General features: G+C 54.5%; 3 protein-coding genes across 5 annotated transcripts; 2 read left to right on the plus strand and 1 right to left on the minus strand.

Annotated features, from left to right (window-relative positions):
- Window positions 1-376: 376 nt before the first annotated feature.
- SSR2 (signal sequence receptor subunit 2) lies at window positions 377-4,503 on the minus strand. 2 transcript variants are annotated; one of them, XM_005514617.4, is made up of 6 exons: window positions 4,354-4,503; window positions 3,632-3,786; window positions 2,283-2,381; window positions 1,773-1,881; window positions 1,566-1,643; window positions 377-1,258 (listed from the first exon to the last, which is right to left on the minus strand). In XM_005514617.4, exons 2-6 carry the CDS (start codon window positions 3,784-3,786, stop codon window positions 1,148-1,150), a joined length of 552 nt encoding a protein of 183 aa, XP_005514674.1. In that variant the 5' UTR covers window positions 4,354-4,503; the 3' UTR covers window positions 377-1,147. The 2 variants fall into 2 exon arrangements, with proteins under 2 accessions (XP_005514674.1, XP_021137931.1); XM_021282256.2 differs by having other exon boundaries at window positions 4,142-4,357.
- Window positions 4,504-7,530: 3,027 nt separating this feature from the next.
- CCT3 (chaperonin containing TCP1 subunit 3) lies at window positions 7,531-16,555 on the plus strand. Of its 2 annotated transcripts, none has more exons than XM_065043264.1 (14): window positions 7,531-7,759; window positions 9,146-9,207; window positions 9,673-9,723; window positions 9,808-9,870; window positions 10,375-10,471; window positions 10,834-10,951; window positions 11,127-11,313; window positions 11,610-11,759; window positions 12,025-12,157; window positions 12,562-12,643; window positions 12,742-12,922; window positions 13,747-13,992; window positions 14,401-14,532; window positions 16,294-16,555. In XM_065043264.1, the coding sequence occupies exons 1-14, from the start codon at window positions 7,729-7,731 to the stop codon at window positions 16,396-16,398; spliced, it is 1,638 nt and encodes a 545-aa protein (XP_064899336.1). In that variant the 5' UTR covers window positions 7,531-7,728; the 3' UTR covers window positions 16,399-16,555. The 2 variants fall into 2 exon arrangements, 1 of the variants encoding a protein (XP_064899336.1); XR_010468428.1 differs by having other exon boundaries at window positions 7,608-7,759; window positions 14,401-14,968; window positions 15,257-16,555.
- Window positions 16,556-16,597: 42 nt separating this feature from the next.
- Window positions 16,598-21,020, plus strand: GLMP (glycosylated lysosomal membrane protein). Its single transcript, XM_065043265.1, has 6 exons — window positions 16,598-16,707; window positions 17,786-18,043; window positions 18,303-18,482; window positions 18,621-18,839; window positions 19,487-19,764; window positions 20,093-21,020. The coding sequence occupies exons 1-6, from the start codon at window positions 16,660-16,662 to the stop codon at window positions 20,259-20,261; spliced, it is 1,152 nt and encodes a 383-aa protein (XP_064899337.1). The 5' UTR covers window positions 16,598-16,659; the 3' UTR covers window positions 20,262-21,020.
- Window positions 21,021-22,656: the final 1,636 nt, after the last annotated feature.

The raw sequence follows: 22,656 nt of genomic DNA on the forward strand, positions 1-22,656 counted from the left end.
TATGGGGCAGAGAGGGACCTGTGGGATGCACAGGGGATCTATGGTGCAGAGGAGAGGATCTATGGGGCACAATGCGGGGGTGGGGACGTGGCTCGCCACCCCCCACAGGAATACGTCACCTCGTGGGGACGCTTGTGACCTCCCCAATGACGAAGTGGATACCATGTTCTGGGACAGCCACCACACCACCCCTTCTGCCTCCCCGGCCCCCAACCAGCCCCACAGCACCTTGTTGGGTGGGATGCACTAATGTCCCCACACACACAGAATCATAGAACAGTTTGGGTTAAAGGGACCTTCCCAGTGCCCCCCATGCCATGAGCAGGGACATCTTGACCAGCTCAGGTTGCTCAGAGCCCCATCCAGAAGAGCATCGTTCATCGAATTCATTTTATTACAAAATCCTCAGTACCTCAACACCCCTTAACAGCAACCAGAAAAAAAAACAAACACAGCAATTAGCCGTTCAGCAAAATACAACGGAGCTGCCTAGAGAATCGACATTGATGGGATCTCCTATCTGCCTCGTCAACGCAGCAGCTCTAACAAGGCTGCCTAGAGAACCAACATTGATGGGATCTCCTATCTGCCTCGTCAACGCAGCAGCTCTAACAAGGCTGCCTAGAGAACCGACATTGATGGGATCTCCTATCTGCCTCGTCAACGCAGCAGCTCCAACCTGACTCTGGTTTGGTCACCACACAGAGCTCACTCTCCCCCCAGATGTTTCAGGGAGAAGAAGAAGGGCCCTGGGATTTAACATTTTGAGAAGATTGGAGCAAGCAAAGAGCCATTTGGCCAAATCAAGTCCCAAGACAGCAGAGATGCCAGAAATGCCGCAGAGCTGCACCCCAACAAAGATCCTGTGGGGGAGTTCACGCATTTACAACCCCACAGCACCACATCTGCAACGGAGGGAAGGGTCTCTGCACCAAATACACTGAAAACGGGGTTTGGGGTTGGCTTTTTTTCGCTTGTTTCTTTTTGAAGACGTAGGAGACAACACGTCACTGCCGGGGAAGTGACCAATTCCCTCTTGCCCACTCCACAGGGGTGACGGTCGCTGACCCCAACACACCTCGCGGTTTGGGTGGGTTCGTGTTTGTTCTCTCCTGAGCTTCGGGGTGCTGGTGGCGTTTGACTGCGCTCAGTTCTTTTTGGTCTTGGGGGTGTCATATTTTCTCTTGCTCGAGTACCACAGCAGCAGCGGGATGCCGATGGAGGGCAGGGTCATCACGCCGAAAGCCGCCCAGTCCAGCTAGGAGACATTTTTAGGAAGAGTTAAACCAAATCACATACAGATGAGCCTTATAACTGTTAGATCATCTACTCTGAAAGCTTCTGGCCCAAATCCCACAGTGCCAACTCCCTCCAGAGGTAGCTGGATGAAAACTCTTTGCTTGTTCTGTGATTCTCTCTTGGACAACAGATAATGGATTAATTGTGATCCACGCTGGAGTTTTCCAGGTGACCTTAGTGCAAACCAAACACATCACAAACCAGCAAACGTGCTGGGGTGCGAGTTGCTACAGTGCGATTTCAGTGACTGACTGAAAGGTACTTACAAAATGTGGGGAGAACCTCCTGTCGAACTCCCGCTGAGCCAAGATTCCTCCCTGCCCAGGAGCACTAGTGAAACCAACCTGAAAAAGAGCATTTGTCACCTTTCCACGTGCAGTACAGGCGTCACCCCCCAACAAGCAGCTCAAAGAGCATTATCAGGTGTATCTGCCATCCAGTTTGGGCAAGGATCCTATAAACAGCCAACTCACCACAACTTGCCCACCCTCCTGTGCCAGGTATGTGATGGTGGCAGAGGTGAAGTTGAAGTAACCAGCTTTGAGAGGCCGCAGAACCACGGTGTGGGAGACGTTACTTGCTCTGAGAGCCAGAAGTTAAGGAAAATAGTTGCATTTCATCAGAAAGAAGAAAGGAGATAAATAAAGAGCCCTCAAACCAGCTGGAAGAGTCAATATTCAAGTCCTCTGATGCTACAGACACCCAGATCCTTCCACGGCTGATCCAGCTGCTCCCCCTTCCCAGGCAGGTGAATTGCAAAGGGACATGGTCCTGTCTCCAAGGAATTTAGGGCTTTGCTTTTCATTGTTTTTTACTTGTTTTAAACCACAGCACTTTGAAAGAGAACAGAGATTTGCATTCCATACCCTGCCCAGGGTCTGCTGTGCTGGAACTTGTGTGGCAACAAATGAAGACAGGGGAGCTACAAGATGCTCCGGGGCAAGAAGGAGCATCAGGAGACATTTCAGAACATGAAAAGATACGGAGCGATCCTGTCCCACTTGACGTTGAGCATCCCGGAGACAATGCCAAAATCTTCTGGAGGGAAAGAATCATCCGACAGCTCCACGTCTAAAGCGGCACTAAATGCATAAAAGAAAGCAATGAGTGTCTTAGACTTGGAGTTCTCACCAGGGACTGCAGCAAAGAGGGAGGACACTTCCATACTGACAATTCAGCAGCTGGAAGAGCTGATTTTTGGAACATAAAGAGGCACTAAGAGAAGATGGGGAGGACAGTGAAGGTGTTACAGGGGGGCTGAAGAAAGATGAAGGCAAAGCTGAGAGAAGCTGCAAAAAGGAGACAGAGAACTGGATGTGAAAAGAGCTCCCCAAGCCAAGAACAGGAGGTTGTGTGTGTGGGAGCAGAGTGTCATGAGATATAACGACACTGAGGTCAACATCCAGAGCGGCTGTGAGATGAAAGAAGGAAAGGGTGAAAGCAGGAACAACAGGACAGGAAGAAAAGTTCCAGTATAGGTTGGGAAATTACATATTAGAGAGCAGTGTAGGGGAAAGGGAGCTGGGGGTCCTGGGGACAGCAGGGGGACCATGAGCCAGCACTGGGCCCTTGTGGCCAGGAAGCCAATGGGACCTGGGGTGGGTTAGAAGGGGGTGGTCAGTAGGTCAGAGAGGTTCTCCTGCCCCTCTGCTCTGCCCTGGGGAGACCACACCTGGAATATTGTGTCCAGCTGTGGCCCCTCAGTTCCAGCAGGACAGGGAACTGCTGGAGAGGGTCCAGCGTAGGGCAACCAAGATGCTGGAGGGAGTGGAGCATCTCCCTTATGAAGAAAGGCTGAGGGAGCTGGGGCTCTTTAGTTTGGAGAAGAGGAGACTGAGGGGTGACCTTATTAATGTTTATAAATATATAAAGGGTGAGTGCCATGAGGACGGAGCCAGGCTCTTCTCGGTGGCAAACGATGATAGGACAAGGGGTAATGGGATCAAGCTGGGGCACAAGAGGTTCTGCTTAAATTTGAGAAGAAACTTCTTCTCAGTGAGGGTGGCAGAGCCTGGAACAGGCTGCCCAGGGGGTTGTGGAGTCTCCTTCTGTGCAGACATTCCAACCCGCCTGGACACCTTCCTGTGTAACCTCATCTGGGTGTTCCTGCTCCATGGGGGGATTGGACTAGATGGGCTTTTGAGGTCCCTTCCAATCCCAAACATACTGTGATACTGTGAAAAGGGCGAATTGCAGGTCAAACCTTCAGGTGGTGGTGGGGAGCTCAGAGTTGGGGAACAAGGGTGACAGCACATCACAGAGCCCAAAAATAGCCTCTGCAAACACACAACTTCTGTTCCTGGTCAATGTGAGAAGACTGGACACGACTCACCTGGAGCCAACGTTGTATATGTTGTACTGTAAAGTCAAGTCCTTGCCCTCCACTGCATAGCGGTTTAATAGAGATTTGGAGGCCAGGAGCCTGGCGCCTTCCTCACAGCGGGCCACGGAAAACAGGGCAAACACGGCGAGAACCAGGAGCTTCATCTGGCCGCGAAAGAAAACACACCATTGATAATTTAATCGCAAAAAGGAAGCAATCAGGACAACAAAACAAGGCAAGTTGGGCATTCCTGTGTAGCGAGACACAACCAGGTGTAGAGTTCACAGCACTGTTGATAAAGGATTGTCGTGGAGTCGGCAGAAAGTCCCCACGGAAGGCTGCAATGACCCCCAAAATACGTGTGCAAGTCTGGGATTCTCCAATTTGTTAATCTTTCCTATTCCCAGTCCCTAAGGTGCAACCATTCCCCTCCACGGGCCTTTTGGTCCCCAGAAGTCCCAGCTTCACACCCTGTGTCCCGACATCCCTGCAGCTGCGCAGGGGGCAAGGAGAACAAACCTCTTGGCGCTTCTCAATGCAAAAGCTGCTCACGTCTCAGGGGCTCCGCCATCTCTTCCCTCCCTTCTGACGGTCTCCACGGCAGCACCACCCCCAGGGCGCTCATACACCCCACACCGAGACCCAGGGGAAGCGCAGAGCTGCCGCCGCCCCCCCGGCCCAGTTCCTCCCCTCACGGACCCTCCCGACCCCCACGCCCCGCGGTCACTCACCGTCGCTGCCCGGCGGCTCTGGGCGCTAAGGCCGCGTCAGCGCTGCGGGAGCGGAAGTGCCAGCGGAGCGGAACGGGACGGCACCGCGGCCCCGGGGAACACTGGGAAATGTAGTCTTGTGGCGGGAGGGGACTCCGCGCATGCGCAGAGAGCGTGTCACTGAAAGTCATAGAATGTGAGGGGTTGAAGGGCCCTGGACAGCCCATCCAGTGCAATCCCCCCGGAGCAGGAACACCCAGATGAGGTTACACAGGAAGGTGTCCAGGCGGGTTGGAATGTCTGCACAGAAGGAGACTCCACAACCCCCTGGGCAGCCTGGGCCAGGCTCTGCCACCCTCACCCCAACAAGTTGCTTCTCATCTTCCAGCGGAACCTCCTGTGTTGCAGTTTGCACCCATTGCCCCTTGTCCTGTCCCTGGTTGTCACCAGAAGAGCCTGGCTCCATCCTCCTGACACTGCCCCTTTCCATCTTGATCCCCAGCAATGAGTCCCCTCTCAGGCTCCTCTTGTCCAGCTCCAGAGCCCCAGCTCCCTCAGCCTTTCCTCACACGGGAGATGCTCCACTCCCTCCAGCATCTTGGTGGCTGCGCTGGACTCTCTCCAGCAGTTCCCTGTCCTGCTGGAGCTGAGGGGCCACAGCTGGACACAAGATTCCAGGTGTGGTCTCCCCAGGGCAGAGCAGAAGGGCAGAGCAGAAGGGCAGGAGAACCTCTCTGGACCCAGCTGGTCTCCCATCCAAGCACTGACCAGGCCTGACCCTGCTTAGCTTCCCAGATCAGGTGTTCTCAGGGTGCTATGGCTGTGTATCTGTACGGTTTCCCATCCAAGTACTGACCGGGCCCGACCCTGCTTAGCTTCCCAGATCAGACGACATGGGGTATTCTCAGGGTGCTATGGCTGCATATATTTTATATATATGTATGTATATATATATGTATATATGTTTCTCAAGTGTATCCTTATAGTGTCTGAACTAAACCCTTTATTCAAGAGCAGAGGGGCAGGAGAACCTCTCTGACCTACTGACCACCCCCTTCTAACCCACCCCAGGTCCCATTGGCTTCCTGGCCACAAGGGCCCAGTGCTGGCTCATGGTCACCCTGCTGTCCCCAGGACCCCCAGCTCCCTTTACCCTACACTGCTGCCCTGCCCTCTGCTCTGGGGTCTGAACCAGCTTCCTAGAAGCATCCGCAAAAATTTTTAGTCCAAAAATACTATTGATAAACGCTCTCTGGTAGAACACAGAGCGCTGGCCCCAGCCCCACATCAGATCCACCCACCTGGTGCGGCAGGTTTGGAGCTGGAAGCTGCAGTTGGAGGAATCACCTCGCCAAGACCCAGCGTCCCTTTAGCAAGAAGGGGACAAGCGTCCCCAAGCTGTGGTTTCGGTTTGCCTGGAGGCCCGTTGCTGCAGCTGGTGCTTCGGGTGATAAAGAAATTAATCAGAAATACTCTTTAACACTGTTTTGAAAGTACTAAAAAGCATCACTTTTATTACAGCGCGTCAGACATTTGGAGGATTTCTCCTCTAATCGAGCACATGTGATTCGCACTTCTTCATATTTACTACACACACCTATTGCATAGTCATTTGTCTCTACTTAGCTAATGCATTAATTATTCCCATAACCCCGCCATTGGCCGGCAATCCATCTTTGGTATTCCAGAGTGTTCATCCGGGGTCTCTGGTGTCCCCGGTGTCCTCGCACCTGGTGCTATCCCAGTGTTGGCTTCTCGACCTGATTTCTTGACCGTTCACATCATCATTTTGCGCTGCTAATTAGCAAAAGTCACGCAGCTCTTTCTTCATTTAGTGGCACATTCTGCTTTCCCAGCTTGCAAGCCAAGGACATTCCGCTTTGCCTCATGTCCAGTCTCTATAGAGCTGTAGTTCCTCTCTTAGGTTTCTGTTACATTAGGCCGAGTCTTGCTACATTAGGCTTAGTCTTGGTACATTATGCCTATGGGTTTCTAGATGATCGTTGTTCTCGTTATGATGGGAGAGAAGACAACGATGCTGCCAAGTGACGACGTTGGGTGGGCAGCCAGAAGGCGGCCATACATCCCATCCTCCTGCGACCACCGCTCTGGGTTCTTCCCATCTGTTCTTGAGCTGGGTGTGATTCTCCTCCCATCTCCCTCTTGAAGAGCTCTGGGAACACGGGGGAAAACACCAACCCCCCTGCTTTGCCTTCAGTCAGCGATGAGCACGTAGAGCAGGAGCCCGATGACCACCATGGCTCGCACCAGCGCTTCGACCAGGAACAGCAGCGTGATGAAGGTGAGGACGATGAGCAGCTCTGCCAAGCTCACCAGCACAGCCAGCTGCATAGAGGCCCAGGAAAGAGATGAGGGGGAAGAGGATGAGAACGGGGAGGAGGATCGGGCTTAAATTCCTCACACATCAGGTGGGGCGTCAGACCCAAAACTCGGTGACTTAGGGACGCTCTGCTTAACTAAGCCGGCACCAGAGAGGCTCCACCCTTCTGTTTCCGACAGATTAGGAAATGTCCTGAGCTCCCTGCTGCAATACCAGCAACAAAACTCATCCTAAGAAGGACAATGAAATACTAGAGCGAGGGGAGAGAAGGGAGCGGAGCTGGTGAGGGGCTGGAGCACAATGTGATGGAGACTGAGGGACCTGGGGGGTTCAGCTGGAGAACAGGAGCTGAGGGGAGACCTTCTGATCTCTGAACTGCCTGAAAGGAGCTTGGAGCCAGGGGGGTCGGGCTCTGCTCCCCAGGAACAAGCGCCAGGAGCAGAGGAAACGGCCTCAAGTTGCGCCAGGGGAGGGTGAGGGTGGATTTAGGAACAATTTCTTCCCCAAAGGGCTGTGGGGCATTGGAACAGGCTGCCCAGGGCAGTGCTGGAGTCACCAGCCCTGGAGGGTTGGACAGACGGACAGGAGGTTCTCAGGACATGGAGCAGTGCTAGAGCTGGGATGAACCTGAAGGTCTCTATCAACCAAAACGATTCTATGATTCTTAAACAGAAAACCACCGGGCCCAGTTCGCAGAGCTGGAGGAGTTGGACTGGATGAGCTTTCGAGGTCCCCCCCAGTTCCCGACATTCGGGGATTCTGTGGCTCCCCCCGCATCGATGGTACAGTCGCCGGCGCCAACCTGCACATGCGCAGTACGACGCAGCCCCGCCCAACTTGCCGCGGCCGCATGCGCTGTAGCGCCGCTTTTCAGCCGAACATGCTTTCAGCGCTCTCAGCTTCTTATTGGGCACCGGGCCCGCGACGCGAGCTGCGATTGGTCGTTCTGGGCGGGGAGGCGGGGTAGGGTGAGACGGCAGTGGGAGGCGGCAGTCCTCATAGCGGCCGCCGCGCGGTCTCCAGAAGGTTCGGTGCTCGGTGCCTCAGCCGCCGCGATGATGGGTCCGCGCCCCGTCCTGGTGCTCAGTGAGTGTCGCCGCCGGCCGGCCTGGCCTCTCAGGGATCCTAGGGCTGAGGGGAGGGGTCGGTTCTGGTCTGGGTCCCCCGTTGTCTCCTCACCCTCCCGCCGCCATGTTGTTCTCCGGCCCGCCCGCGCAGACCCAGGCGGGTTGGGGTCCCCCTGCTCCCCGGGGGTTCCGCTGAGCCCCGGCACGGCCTGAGCTCTTCCTGAAAGCTTATCCAGTGCAATCCCCCCGGAGCAGGAACACCCAGATGAGGTTACACAGGAAGGTGTCCAGGCGGGTTGGAATGTCTGCACAGAAGGAGACTCCACAACCCCCTGGGCAGCCTGGGCCAGGCTCTGCCACCCTCACACCAACAAGTTGCCTCTCATGTTCCAGCGGAACCTCCTGTGTTGCAGTTTGCACCCATTGCCCCTTGTCCTGTCCCTGGTTGTCACCAGAAGAGCCTGGCTCCATCCTCCTGACACTGCCCCTTTCCATCTTGATCCCCAGCAATGAGTCCCCCCTCAGGCTCCTCTTGTCCAGCTCCAGAGCCCCAGCTCCCTCAGCCTTTCCTCACACGGGAGATGCTCCACTCCCTCCAGCATCTTGGTGGCTGCGCTGGACTCTCTCCAGCAGTTCCCTGTCCTGCTGGAACTGAGGGGCCACAGCTGGACACAAGATTCCAGGTGTGGTCTCCCCAGGGCAGAGCAGAGGGGCAGGAGAACCTCTCTGACCTACTGACCACCCCCTTCTAACCCACCCCAGGTCCCATTGGCTTCCTGGCCACAAGGGCCCAGTGCTGGCTCATGGTCCCCCTGCTGTCCCCAGGACCCCCAGCTCCCTTTTCACTGCTCCAACAGCTCATTCCCAACTTACACTGGAACCTGGGCTTGTTCGTGCCCATAACTTAACTTAATTTGCCTTTGTTATATTTCATTCAATTTTCCCCCTCCTTGTGTTTTTCAGCACATTCCTTGTGCTGTCTCATTTGAACCCCTCGTGCTTTGGGATTCTGTCACCACCCTCCAATATGACACTCTTAGCATTTTTTTCTTCCCACTTGAGTTTATCATTCTCATCTCTCCATCCGCTCTCCCCAACATTAAAATAGCAAATGGTCAACAGAACCCTTTGCTACAGACCCTCTGACCTTCTTCTTGATCCTACTTTTACTGTTGCTGTCTGTTCTTTCTTATAAACCTATAGGCACAAACATCCACTCCTGAAGTAAATCAGTGCTCATGCAGCCCATGCTTGTCACAGATGAAAATGATGCTAAAGAGTTGTAAACTCTTTAATTTAGAGCTGGGGGGGTGTCTGTTGTGCATTGTCACTGTTTCAGTGGCAAATGTCTTAGTAAGATCAGATTGAAGATATATTTGTGCCTTTTTTTTTCGATGCACTTTAGGTCAGAATATGAAACGTGAGTCTGGAAGGAAAGTCCAGACTGGAAACATCACTGCTGCTAAGGTACCGTATTCTGATGTCGGGCTCTGTTTATTCTTTTATGTGTATATATATATATATATATATATATATATATATATATATATATATATATATTTAAGAGGGAAAACTTGGTCTCAAGCAGGTTTTGTCTGGGTTTTATCCATCCAGGGTAGAAGCAGCGTAGAAAGTGAATATTCAGTGTTGAAGCAGTAGACACAGTGTAAGTGAACATGGAGGGGCTTAACCCACCAAAACCTCTTTCTGTGCAAAATCCGAAAGTGCCAGAGTGTTGACGTTGGATTTGGATAATAATTCAGTGTGATGCCAGCGCTCTTATAATCCCTGTGTTGCCGTATCCACGTGAATCTCAACTTCTACTGCATCTAAGCAACTGTAGGGTCGTTGGGTCACTTAGATTTAGATTATGTGTGTTTTTTCAGACATTAGGTGCGTGTTATATTACTTAATTTCGCTCCTTCCTCCTAGACTATTGCTGACATTATCCGAACATGCTTGGGACCGAGAGCTATGATGAAGGTGAGAACTTTTGCTGCAATACCTGCCCAGAAACACCACCCATGCAAAAGCTCGACTTAAAAGTTGCTTCTCTTTGGTTTGCAGATGCTTTTGGACCCCATGGGTGGGATTGTGATGACCAATGATGGCAACGCCATTCTTAGAGAAGTAAGTTTCTCCTAATGGATTGTCTTGCTTAACATGCGAGTCAGAATCTTCCTGGATAGCACCGCTAAAGGGCGGCACCAATAAAAGTATTTACTGGGGAGGGATTAAATAATTCCAGTAGACACTCTTCTTTCTCAGAAAAGCAGCTTTCACTGAGTTTTCATGGAGGTTTTACAAGATTGGTGGAAATTCTGGGTTAGCTGTAGCTGTAATTGCATGAAAACCTAGTGAGTGGCTGCTTGCTTTTTAATTAGATTGAGAAATCCTTGTTGTCTTGCTGGTGCAAGTGCTGTAGAAATAGCAGCACGAAAGCGGCGATGCCTGAAAAACAGCGAGAGACGCGATATTGTGGAATACAAGGGCTTATTTTTGGTCTAAAAAGGGAAGAGAAATCTTTGCTGTAGTCGAGCTGAATAACTTTGCGTGGTGTTTGTTCCGTGAGCGATGCGAGAAGTTTGTGCTTTAGTATTCTAGACCTAAACTGTGCCCCTTGTTCCTGTGCAGATTCAAGTCCAGCATCCCGCTGCAAAATCAATGATTGAGATCAGCCGCACTCAGGATGAAGAAGTCGGAGACGGGACCACATCCGTAATTATCCTTGGTAAGGCAAATGGATAAGACACATTTTTATAGAGGTTTAAGGCTGAACTTCACCCTTTTTGCTCACCAGAGGCTTTGATGAGACACAGATTTCTTATTTACCCACCCTACAATTGACACTTTTTATACTGTGAAGAGAATGCTTGGTTCATTAGTCCCTTAATTGATCAGCTCTGCGTTTTGGAACGTCGTGTTTCCTAAAAATAAGCCCTGTCGGGTATAAAGAAGATGCAGAGATGATGTTTGAGCGCTCTGTGCGGACAGCACATACTTATTACTTGCTAAGCTGCTCCTTCCCTTGGCTGTTGATGATCGATACTGGTTTATCTAGTGAATTTTGATAGTTTTTTGGGGTTTTTTTAGCTGGGGAGATGCTTGCCGTTGCCGAACACTTCCTTGAGCAGCAGATGCACCCGACTGTGATTATTGGCGCGTATCGTAAGGCTCTGGACGACATGATCAGCATTCTAAAGAAAATCGGGTAAGTGTGGGCTGGTGGTGGTTAGAAAGGAGGGACATGGGGGTTTGATGCTGCTTAAAGGTGATACTTCATGGAATCAATTAGTGAAAAATAACATTATAATTAGAGAGGGACTCAATGAGATTGTGGCTTGGAGTAACACTCGCTTTACTATTTGCTTTTTGTTTTACTTCAGCACTCCAGTGGACGTGAACAACAAAGAGATGATGCTTAAAATAATCAAGAGCGCTATAAACACCAAGGCAATAAACCGCTGGTCTGACTTGGCCTGCAGCATCGCTCTCGATGCCGTTAAGACTGTGGAGTTCGAAGAAAACGGCAGAAAGGAAATCGATATTAAAAAATACGCCAAAGTAGAAAAGGTGGGTATGTCCTGAACCGTTTTTATGTGTGTCCCTTTCTCACTCCAAACTGGTTGTTCTGGGGGTGTGGGGGGAAGAATTTTGTGCTACTGATCTGCACTTTGCAAACCTTGAAGGTGTTTTAGTACGATCGGCCTTGCTGGTTTATAGCTTGTAAAATTAACTTGGATCATGAGCAGCGTATCGTTCCACAGGGGAGTTTTCCTTCTTCAGTCCATGGGATGGATATTCAGGAGCACAGACCCAGGTTTTGTCGACCACCTCGCCTTATTTTCCCCCTTTCTTGTGTCTGTCAGATTCCCGGCGGCTTTAGCGAAGACTCGTGTGTTTTGCGTGGAATCATGGTGAATAAAGACGTAACTCACCCCCGCATGCGTCGCCTTATTAAGAATCCGCGCATCGTCCTTCTGGATTGTTCGCTGGAGTACAAGAAAGGAGAGAGCCAGGTAAAGCGAGTCCCGCAGATGTTCCCAGCGTTTGATTTAAACCTGGTAAAGTGAAGGGAAGCGGATGGATTGTTAAAAACAGAAGGGGCAAAAGGCTTCTATATCGGGACCTTTTGCAAGTAGAGGTTGATTCTGCTGGTGGGTCAGATCCATGGGGAAAAAGGTAGAATATAGCAGCCACTGCAGTGATTGGGGTAGTTAAGAGTCAAAGGAGTATTGATGTGTTTTAATTAATGCTACTGTTAATTTATGCCTCTATCTGCAGACTGATATTGAAATAACGCGGGAGGAAGACTTTGCCCGCATCCTGCAGATGGAGGAGGAGTACATCCAGCAGATGTGCGAGGACCTGGTGAGAGTCAAGCCAGACCTGGTCATCACGGAAAAAGGCATTTCTGGTAATAATCCGCCCTTGTGTTTCAATTCATCTTCATGAGGTTCACGCTGCGTTAAGTGTCGTGTTCAGTAATTAAAAACACTCTGAGTCTGAACAGGACCCTGTTTTCTTCTGGTTTGTTTTCTTTATTAACTTACTAGCAAATAATTCTACATTCCAGACAGTGAAGTTGATTCTTGAACTTAAAGTGATAGTTTGCTCCTCCAGCATTTGCAAACAATATCAAAACAGGAGCGAGGATGAGTTTAGCAAAGCATGGAAAGCTGCACTGACACTTGGGTTTGCAGTTTGCTTTAAGAAGTGACATTTAGGGTTGGTTTTTCCATAACACTGGTTACTTTAGAGACGCAAAGTTTGTCCTGGTACCACTGATTGACCAATAAAATTGCACTAACCTGATTTCAGACTTGGCCCAGCACTACCTGATGAAAGCCAACATCACGGCGATCCGCAGGGTGAGAAAGACGGACAACAACAGGATCGCCAGGTAAATACTGTCCCCTCGCTGTCCCTGCCCTGCAGTATTCATCTCTTTTCCCCAGTTAATATTTGTTAGCGTCTCACCGGCCGGTGTTTGTGTGCTAGGGCCTGCGGAGCTCGCATCGTGAGCCGCACGGACGAGCTGCGGGAGGAGGATGTGGGAACCGGAGCCAGGCTCTTCGAGGTTAAAAAAATAGGAGATGAGTATTTTGCCTTCATCACCGATTGCAAAGACCCCAAGGCTTGTACGATCATCCTGCGGGGAGCCAGCAAGGAGATCCTGGCGGTAAGTGATTTGTGTTGCGCTTCCCGTTCTCTCCTGGCTGCCTTTGTGGCAGAGTCCTGCCTTCCTTTGGAGCAGTTTGGATGTGACTGAAGCAAGTGGGTCCCAGAACAAGCCCAGGTTCCAGTATAAGTTGGGGAACGGCCTGTTGGAGCAGTGAAAAGGGAGCTGGGGGACAGCAGGGTGACCATGAGCCAGCACTGGGCCCTTGTGGCCAGGAAGCCAATGGGACCTGGGGTGGGTTAGAAGGGGGTGGTCAGTAGGTCAGAGAGGTTCTCCTGCCCCTCTGCTCTGCCCTGGGGAGACCACACCTGGAATCTTGTGTCCAGCTGTGGCCCCTCAGTTCCAGCAGGACAGGGAACTGCTGGAGAGAGTCCAGCGCAGCCACCAAGATGCTGGAGGGAGTGGAGCATCTCCCGTGTGAGGAAAGGCTGAGGGAGCTGGGGCTCTGGAGCTGGACAAGAGGAGCCTGAGGGGGGACTCATTGCTGGGGATCAAGATGGAAAGGGGCAGTGTCAGGAGGATGGAGCCAGGCTCTTCTGGTGACAACCAGGGACAGGACAAGGGGCAATGGGTGCAAACTGCAACACAGGAGGTTCCGCTGGAAGATGAGAAGCAACTTGTTGGGGTGAGGGTGGCAGAGCCTGGCCCAGGCTGCCCAGGGGGGTTGTGGAGTCTCCTTCTGTGCAGACATTCCAACCCGCCTGGACACCTTCCTGTGTAACCTCATCTGGGTGTTCCTGCTCCGGGGGAATTGCACTGGATGAGCTTTCCAGGGCCCTTCCAGTCCCTGACATCCTGTGATTTGTGGTTTCGTGCCGTTGCAGGAGGTGGAACGGAACCTGCAGGACGCCATGCAGGTTTGCCGCAACGTCCTCCTCGACCCGCAGCTGGTGCCGGGCGGCGGAGCCACCGAAATGGCTGTTTCCCAAGCGCTGACCGAGAAGTCCAAGGGCATGACGGGGGTGGAGCAGTGGCCATACCGCGCCGTGGCCCAGGCGCTTGAGGTCATTCCCCGAACGTTGATCCAGAACTGCGGCGCGAGCACCATCCGGGTGCTGACATCGCTCAGGGTGAGACGTGTGGCGCAGAATGGCCTGAGTTTGAAGGGACTGTCAACTCCAACTCCTTTCCCTACAAACATGTTTACTGAAGTTTTGTGCTGAAATGTGAAAGCACGTAAATGGAGTTAAACAGCTTTTTTTTAGAGGACTGGAGTTTAAAAACAAAATGGCAAAACCTTGAGGGTGAACAAAACCAAAATCCTCCTTTGAGATTAGATTCGGTGGCATGAGAGAGAATATCCTTGGGTCTAACTTCTGAGATAACTGTTCCAGCTGGTGCTCTTGAATAAACTCTAAATTTGAGAGAATTCTAATGACCTTTTCCTACTTCCCTGAGCCCCAGGGGGTCAGTTTGAATTACTAGAAGGTGACTTTGCTTTTTTACTCCAAGTGATGACCTGTTTGTTCTCTTTGCAGGCAAAACACACTCAAGAGGGCAGCCAGAGCTGGGGGGTGAACGGTGAGACCGGAGCCTTGGTCGATATGAAGGACCTGGGGATCTGGGAGCCTTTGGCTGTCAAGTTGCAGACGTACAAAACCGCGGTGGAGGTGAGTGGAGGGGAAGCATTGCTGCTGAGATAATTAATGAAATAGAACAAGGGCAAGTGTAGAGTCTTGAATGTGGGCAGAACAAGCCCAGGTTCCAGTGTAAGTTGGGAATGAGCTGTTGGAGCAGTGAAAAGGGAGCTGGGGGTCCTGGGGACAGCAGGGTGACCATGAAAGAGTTTTAGTTCAAATACTATCAGAATATACTTGGAGAACATGTATATATACATACATGTAATATATACAGCCATAGAAGCCTGAGAATGCCTGATCTCATCTGATCCGGGAAGCTAAGCAGGGTCGGGCCTGGTCAGTACTTGGATGGGAGACCAGCTGGGAACAGCGGGTGCTGTGGGCTTAGCCAGCACTGGGCCCTAGTGGCCAGGAAGCCAATGGGACCTGGGGTGGGTTAGAAGGGGGTGGTCAGTAGGTCAGAGAGGTTCTCCTGCCCCTCTGCTCTGCCCTTGAATAAAGGGTTGAGTTCAGACACTGTAAGGATACACTTGAGAAACATATACATATATATAAAATATGTACAGCCATAGCACCCTGAGAATGGCCCATCTTGTCTGATCTGGGAAGCTAAGCAGGGTCGGGCCCGGTCAGTACTTGGATGGGAGACCGTACAGATACACAGGCATAGCACCCTGAGAACACCTGATCTGGGAAGCTAAGCAGGGTCAGGCCTGGTCAGTGCTTGGATGGGAGACCAGCTGGGTCCAGAGAGGTTCTCCTGCCCCTCTGCTCTGCCCTGGGGAGACCACACCTGGAATATTGTGTCCAGCTGTGGCCCCTCAGCTCCAGCAGGACAGGGAACTGCTGGAGAGAGTCCAGCGCAGCCACCAAGATGCTGGAGGGAGTGGAGCATCTCCCGTGTGAGGAAAGGCTGAGGGAGCTGGGGCTCTGGAGCTGGACAAGAGGAGCCTGAGGGGGGACTCATTGCTGGGGATCAAGATGGAAAGGGGCAGTGTCAGGAGGATGGAGCCAGGCTCTTCTGGTGACAACCAGGGACAGGACAAGGGGCAATGGGTGCAAAGTGCAACACAGGAGGTTCCGCTGGAAGATGAGAAGCAACTTGTTGGGGTGAGGGTGGCAGAGCCTGGCCCAGGCTGCCCAGGGGGTTGTGGAGTCTCCTTCTGTGCAGACATTCCAACCCGCCTGGACACCTTCCTGTGTAACCTCATCTGGGTGTTCCTGCTCCGGGGGGATTGCACTGCATGAGCTTTCCAGGGCCCTCCAACCCCTCACATTCTGGGATTGTCCTTCTGCCATTTGGGTGGCATTGCACACCCAGGAGCTGTGATGACAAGGGACATAGTGCCCATGGGAGCCCATAATGCGCCTTTCAGAGGCGTTGATTCCTTTTGATGCCCTGGTTCAAATTTGGCACATTGTGCCCTACGTGCCTGTGTGAACTGGTGCAGTTACGAGGCTGTTCCGCTCCACGTGGTGTTTGGACCTGGGACCAGTTAGTGTTGGTGGGAGCTTCTCCCATTTCATGTCCAACCTCCCTTGTGTCATCCGCCCTCATTAAAACATGACATTTTGAGCCTTTGCTTGGTGGTGGTGGATCAAAGGGACAGTGGGTCCCTTTCTTTCAGCTAGAAATAATGGGGGTCACCCTTGAGCGCAGGATGGGCACGGTGTCCTTTGCACTGCGGTGCTGAGCCCATCGTTCCACCATAGGCCATGGGGGTTTTGGCGCCAAAGGCAGGTGGTTTGGATTTTATTCCTAACTGGTCCCATGTGGGTTTTTCTCCACAGACGGCTGTTCTCCTCCTCCGCATTGATGACATTGTTTCGGGACACAAGAAGAAGGGTGAGGACCAGAGCAAGCAGCCCCCAGCCCCAGAGCCAGCCCAGGAATAGGGGTGAAGAACGGGGAGGAACGTCGGGTGGAGCAACCCCGGCTGGGGAGAGGGCTGATGTATCACTGCCCCTGCTCGGGGAGGAGGGAGCGAGGCTTAATTTAAATTCATAGTCTATAACTTCTCAATCCTCTTGAAATAAAACGTGTTGAAGCGGGTTCTTTTGTGTGTTTTTTAAGTGTTTCCGGAAGGGCGGCGGCTCCTTTAAGAGTTTCCCGCCGGGGCGGGCTGGGCGCGGTCACGTGACGGGGCTGCAGCCGCCATGTTGGGCCTGCTGGCACTGGTGGCGGCGGCCGCGGGCGGGCGGCAGGTGAGGGGGCGCTGGGTCCGTACCGGGAACGGGGGGAACCGGGGAAGCGCCGCTCGGAGCGGCCGCCGCCCGCTCCACCCTCCGGGCTGCGGCTCGTTCCGCGGTGCGCCCCGTGTGTGGGACCGGGCGCCCCCCTCCTTTCCGCCCGTATCCCTCCCGGGACTCATCCTGCTCGGGGTGCGGGGGGCGCAGCGGCTTCCCCGGGTCCCCCAGCGACCCCCGCCCGGGAGATGAACCCAGAGCTTGGGGAACCCGCCCCGAGCCCCGTCGTGCTGCTCCGGGCACTGAGCTGAGGGGGCCCGTCCTGGCGCAGCCCGGGCCGCTCAGCACCGTGTGTGGAGCCCGCGGTGTCCTGAGCCCGGGGCGGGGATGGGGCTGCTGGAAACGGCTGTGGAATGCTGACCCAGCTCCTTCGGCAGCGCTCGGGCCGTGGTGGAGCCTCCCCGGGCAGCCGAGGCAGCTCATGTGCCCCCGTCCAACCGGCCTGGGCTGCCCGTCCCCGGGACAGAGTCACAGGATGTGGGGGGTTGGAGGGCCCTGGAAAGCCCATCCAGTGCAATCCCCCCGGAGCAGGAACACCCAGATGAGGTTACACAGGAAGGTGTCCAGGCGGGTTGGAATGTCTGCACAGAAGGAGACTCCACAACCCCCTGGGCAGCCTGGGCCAGGCTCTGCCACCCTCACCCCAACAAGTTGCTTCTCATCTTCCAGCGGAACCTCCTGTGTTGCAGTTTGCACCCATTGCCCCTTGTCCTGTCCCTGGTTGTCACCAGAAGAGCCTGGCTCCATCCTCCTGACACTGCCCCTTTCCATCTTGATCCCCAGCAATGAGTCCCCCCTCAGGCTCCTCTTGTCCAGCTCCAGAGCCCCAGCTCCCTCAGCCTTTCCTCACACGGGAGATGCTCCACTCCCTCCAGCATCTTGGTGGCTGCGCTGGACTCTCTCCAGCAGTTCCCTGTCCTGCTGGAGCTGAGGGGCCACAGCTGGACACAAGATTCCCAATGCGGTCTCAAACGGACACTGCAGATTTGCGGTTCTGTGCTGGGTAGGACTGAGCTGCCCCCTCGTGTCTCCGCAGGTGTCCATGCAGTACAACCCGGGCTGGAACAGCTCCTCTGTCAACCTGCTGCACGTGCGGGCGGTGGGGCCCGCGGACACCCTGCACTTCATCTGGAGCAGCATCGGGGCCCCCGCGGTGCTGCTGGTGGTGTCGGGGAGCAGAAACAGCACCCTGGGCATCGACTGGACGCGGCTGCTGTCTCCCGCTCCCGCTGGCGCTGTCTGGATTGACCCTCCCAGCAGTGTCATCTACTCCACCGCTGTTGTCTTCACCAAGGTACCGCTGGGGACGGTGACCGTGCTCTGGGAGGGACACCCCACGGGTGGAGGGGACGTCGGGAGCTCCCCAGGGCAGAGCGGGTCCGGCGGCTGCTTTCCCAGCTTTGGGTCCTACCCTGGTTGTCTCTGCCTTGAGATGTTTAACCAAGGCAGCTCCTTTTTGGTCTCTTTCGTCTCCCCAGTGGCACCGCAGCCTGTGGACTGTGGCACAACGTGGTGGCATTCACAGCAGCTCCCTCTCCCTTTCCTCTCCCCAGGTGTTTGAGTACAGCGAGGCCAAAACAGAAGAGCTCTTCTACCCCACGTACGACCTGTCTGACTTCTCCTGGGACAGCGTCAATCGCACCCTGAACCACACGGCCCTGACGGCCGAATTCACGGGCATCCCAACCGCTGACCCCAGCGGCAGCTTCTCCAATGGCAGCTTGGCCTTTCGGGTGAGTCCCGGGGTGCTGTGCTGGGATGTGACCAGGAAAACACAGCGTCGTGTCCAGAGCAGCTTATAGAGAGGAGTGGTTGCTCCTTCATGTCCCGTTTGGTCACCGTGCTGTCCCTCTGCTCCGTGTCCCCTGCAGGTGACAGCCTACGAGGCCAGCAGCCGCGACGGGCCCCTGCCCAGCCTCCTGCACACGGCAAACAGCTCCAAAGTGGAGTTTGTCCTGGCTGGGGTGGCTCCACGGGGCAACAGCTCCCGCTTTGTGCTGGAGGTGGCAACGGTGGAGGAGACGGGGGTGGCGCAGAAGCTGCGGTCAACACGCTCCATCGATGACGAGTACACTCCCACCATCTTCGAGGTGAGTGGATCGAGGCCGCATCTGGGCTATTGAGTCCAGTTGTGGCCCCTCAGCTCCAGCAGGACAGGGAACTGCTGCAGAGAGTCCAGCGCAGCCACCAAGATGCTGGAGGGAGTGGAGCATCTCCCGTGTGAGGAAAGGCTGAGGGAGCTGGGGCTCTGGAGCTGGACAAGAGGAGCCTGAGAGGGGACTCATTGCTGGGGATCAAGATGGAAAGGGGCAGTGTCAGGAGGATGGAGCCAGGCTCTTCTGGTGACAACCAGGGACAGGACAAGGGGCAATGGGTGCAAACTGCAACACAGGAGGTTCCGCTGGAAGATGAGAAGCAACTTGTTGGGGTGAGGGTGGCAGAGCCTGGCCCAGGCTGCCCAGGGGGTTGTGGAGTCTCCTTCTGTGCAGACATTCCAACCCGCCTGGACACCTTCCTGTGTAACCTCATCTGGGTGTTCCTGCTCCGGGGGGATTGCACTGGATGAGCTTTCCAGGGCCCTCCAACCCCTCACATCCTGTGATAATGTGGGGCGAGTGCAGGCTTGGGGACATCTCTGCTGCAGGAAGGAGTGTGCGGGGGATCCGGGGCTCCCCACCGCAGCTTCCCCTGTCACAGTGACCCCTCCTCCCTTCACCATCTCTCTGTCTCTCCCCAGACTCTCTCCCTGGTCGCCGAGTCCCGAAACGGCAGCTCTGCACGCAGCTTCCTGCAGTGGAAGGCGACAGCGTACGGGTCCCCGAGCCCGCGGCGCGAGGACAACATCCAGTGCCGCTCTCAGGGGCTGCAGGCGGCCAACTGGACCCTGCCCGTCTCCAGCATCGTCCGCGCCTACTTTGGGGAGGGTGCGGGCAGCACCTACACCGTCAGCGCCATCAATATTTCTTTTGGAGGAGAGGATGGGAAGGTTTACCAGGAAAAGCGCTACCTCAGCTGGTGAGCGGGATCTGTTGTGTGTGAAATGATGCTCTCCCAGTCACTAATACCTTGCACTTTGGGGAACTGCCAGGTTAGAGGGATTCTCTGTTTAATAGCCATCTCATTGTTGTGCTTGTTTGCTCTTGTTTTGCTGTTATCCCATAGTGAGGAGTTGTGCAGTTTATTAATACCCTCCCTCACTCCTCCCCCAGTCTGAAAGACCCTCGTGGGATCCTGCCAAGAAATCCTGATCTGACCCACCAGGATAGAAAGCCCCAGATATTCCACCCGCAGGAGGGGGCTGATCCCCGTCTCTGTGGCTGATCTGTCTCGTTCCCTCCTGCAGGTCCGTGCTGCTGGGCTTTGGGCAGCCCCCCCAGGACACCTTCTCCCCCCTTGTCATCTCCATCATGGCCGTGGCGCTGGGCACCCCCCTGCTGATGCTCCTGGTGGGCAGCTGCGCGCTCCTCTTCACCCAGGGGAAACGCTACTCTGACTACGAGCCCATCAATTGAGGGGGACGGTCCCCGAAGGACCCCCCGGGATCCTTCTCGCCATGAAACGCCCGTGGCTGCCGCGGGGATCCCACGCCTGCGATCCCCGTCCTCCCCTCTGATCACCAGGGCAATATTTGCAGCAGCCACCCGTGTTGTACATCCCTCCGTCCTGTTCCCCCTTGCTGCCCGGATCCTGCAGCCGATTCCTTTTCTTCTTCTGTTTATTCCTGATCCATCCAGCCAAGGGGGAGCTGCCTTGACCCGCAGCGAGTCCTCCATGGGATAAACCCGCTGTGTCGGTGTGTGCAGCCCAGCGGGAGCTGGGACTGGCTGTGCCTTGTCCTGTGCCGCTTCAGGGCACTCAGGGCTGGGGGACAGGGCTGGGGACCAGTACCGCGGTGCTGAGGGCACTGCGCTGCTGCTCACTGTGCTGGGGGCACCCTAAACCAGCCCTCTGGCTCACACTCAGTCCCCCCTTCTGCTGCACTGGCCTCGCTGGCACGAGAGGGAAACCCAGTGCTGCTTTGCAACCACTTCTTGAGCTCAGGGACGTCGCGTTGGCCCCCAAAGGGCCAATCCGGCCTTGTTGTGGGTGAGCTGCACCCACTGGCCGTGCAGGGCTGCTTGGAGGTGCCGTGTGGGTGCTGGAAGCCGCGGGGTAAGCGCGGTCTGGGGCTGCTCGGTGTTTGTTGGCACCGCGTCACTTGGGAGCGTGCTGGGTTGTCGTGTTCTTCATCACTGACTTGTCTTTGACCGAATAAAGCGGATTTCTAAGCAGTTTCCCGCAGAAACGCTGCACGGCGGGTGAACGCGAGAACAGCTCTTGGGTGTTGCTGGAATGAGCGGGCGCTGGAGCTCAGCAGGAGCAAAGGTACAAACATGGAGTCTAGTTGGGGGCCAGTATCCAGTGCAGTGCCTCAGGGGTCAGTGCTGGGGCCAATATTATTCAATATATTCATTAACGATTTGGACGAGGGAATAGAGTGACTATCAGCAAGTTTGCTGGTGACACCAAGCTGGGAGGAGTGGTGACACGCCAGAAGGCTGTGCTGCCATCAGAGACCTGGACAGGCTGGAGAGTTGGGCGGGGAATAACCTGATGGAATTTAACAAGGGAAAGTGTAGAGTCCTGCATCTGGGCAGAACAACCCCAGGTTCCAGTATAGGTTGGGAAATTACATATTAGAGAGCAGTGTAGGGGAAAGGGACCTGGGGGTCCTGGGGACAGCAGGGGGACCATGAGCCAGCACTGGGCCCTTGTGGCCAGGAAGCCAATGGGACCTGGGGTGGGTTAGAAGGGGGTGGTCAGTAGGTCAGAGAGGTTCTCCTGCCCCTCTGCTCTGCCCTGGGGAGACCACACCTGGAATCTTGTGTCCAGCTGTGGCCCCTCAGTTCCAGCAGGACAGGGAACTGCTGGAGAGAGTCCAGCGCAGCCACCAAGATGCTGGAGGGAGTGGAGCATCTCCTGTGTGAGGAAAGGCTGAGGGAGCTGGGGCTCTTTAGTTTGGAGAAGAGGAGACTAAAGGGGGACCTTATTAATGTTTATAAATATATAAAGGGTGAGTGCCATGAGGATGGAGCCAGGCTCTTCTCGGTGGCAAACAATGATAGGACAAGGGGTAATGGGATCAAGCTGGAACACAAGAGGTTCCGCTTAAATTTGAGAAGAAACTTCTTCTCAGTGAGGGTGGCAGAGCCTGGCCCAGGCTGCCCAGGGGGTTGTGGAGTCTCCTTCTGTGCAGACATTCCAACCCGCCTGGACACCTTCCTGTGTAACCTCATCTGGGTGTTCCTGCTCCATGGGGGGATTGCACTGGATGATCTTTTGAGGTCCCTTCCAATCCCAAACATACAGTGATACTGTGAACACACAGTGAGTGGAGGGAGGGTCGATGCGCTGGGACCCGCTCCTGCCCCACAGTGGGGTGTGGGGCTCCAGGGTGGATTTTCCCCACAAGCCCAGGCCGGGGCCAGCGTCCCTGCCCAGAAAAGCATTTGAAAGAGTCAAACTCTTCCCTTTCTGAGTCGGGCTGCAGGGATGAACTGCTCCCGTCATCCACGGATGCTGGAGAAGCCAAACACATCTAGATCCACCTTGGTGGGTTTTTAACTGGGTTGCGCCTGAGAAGGGGAGAACTGAGACAATGAGACTTGCACAGGGCTGGACCCCCAGGGTCTTTGTGTCTGCAGAGGACGTGGCCATGGGTGCCAGCACCCGTTTTGTGGGGAACCCGCCGTCCCCAGCCCTCAGCAGCGCGTCTGGTGCCATCTCACCCCTCCCAGCTTCTCCCTTGTCCCTCCCCTGGTTTGTGAACCTCTAGCAGGAGGGACACGCTGGGCAGGACCGGCCACTGTTGGGAGATGGACACTTTGGGGCAATATTTTTTCCCCCTCTACGAAACATCATTTTAGC

The sequence above is a fragment of the Columba livia genome, chromosome 28, assembly GCF_036013475.1.
Source record: "Columba livia isolate bColLiv1 breed racing homer chromosome 28, bColLiv1.pat.W.v2, whole genome shotgun sequence".
Lineage (NCBI taxonomy): Eukaryota > Metazoa > Chordata > Aves > Columbiformes > Columbidae > Columba > Columba livia.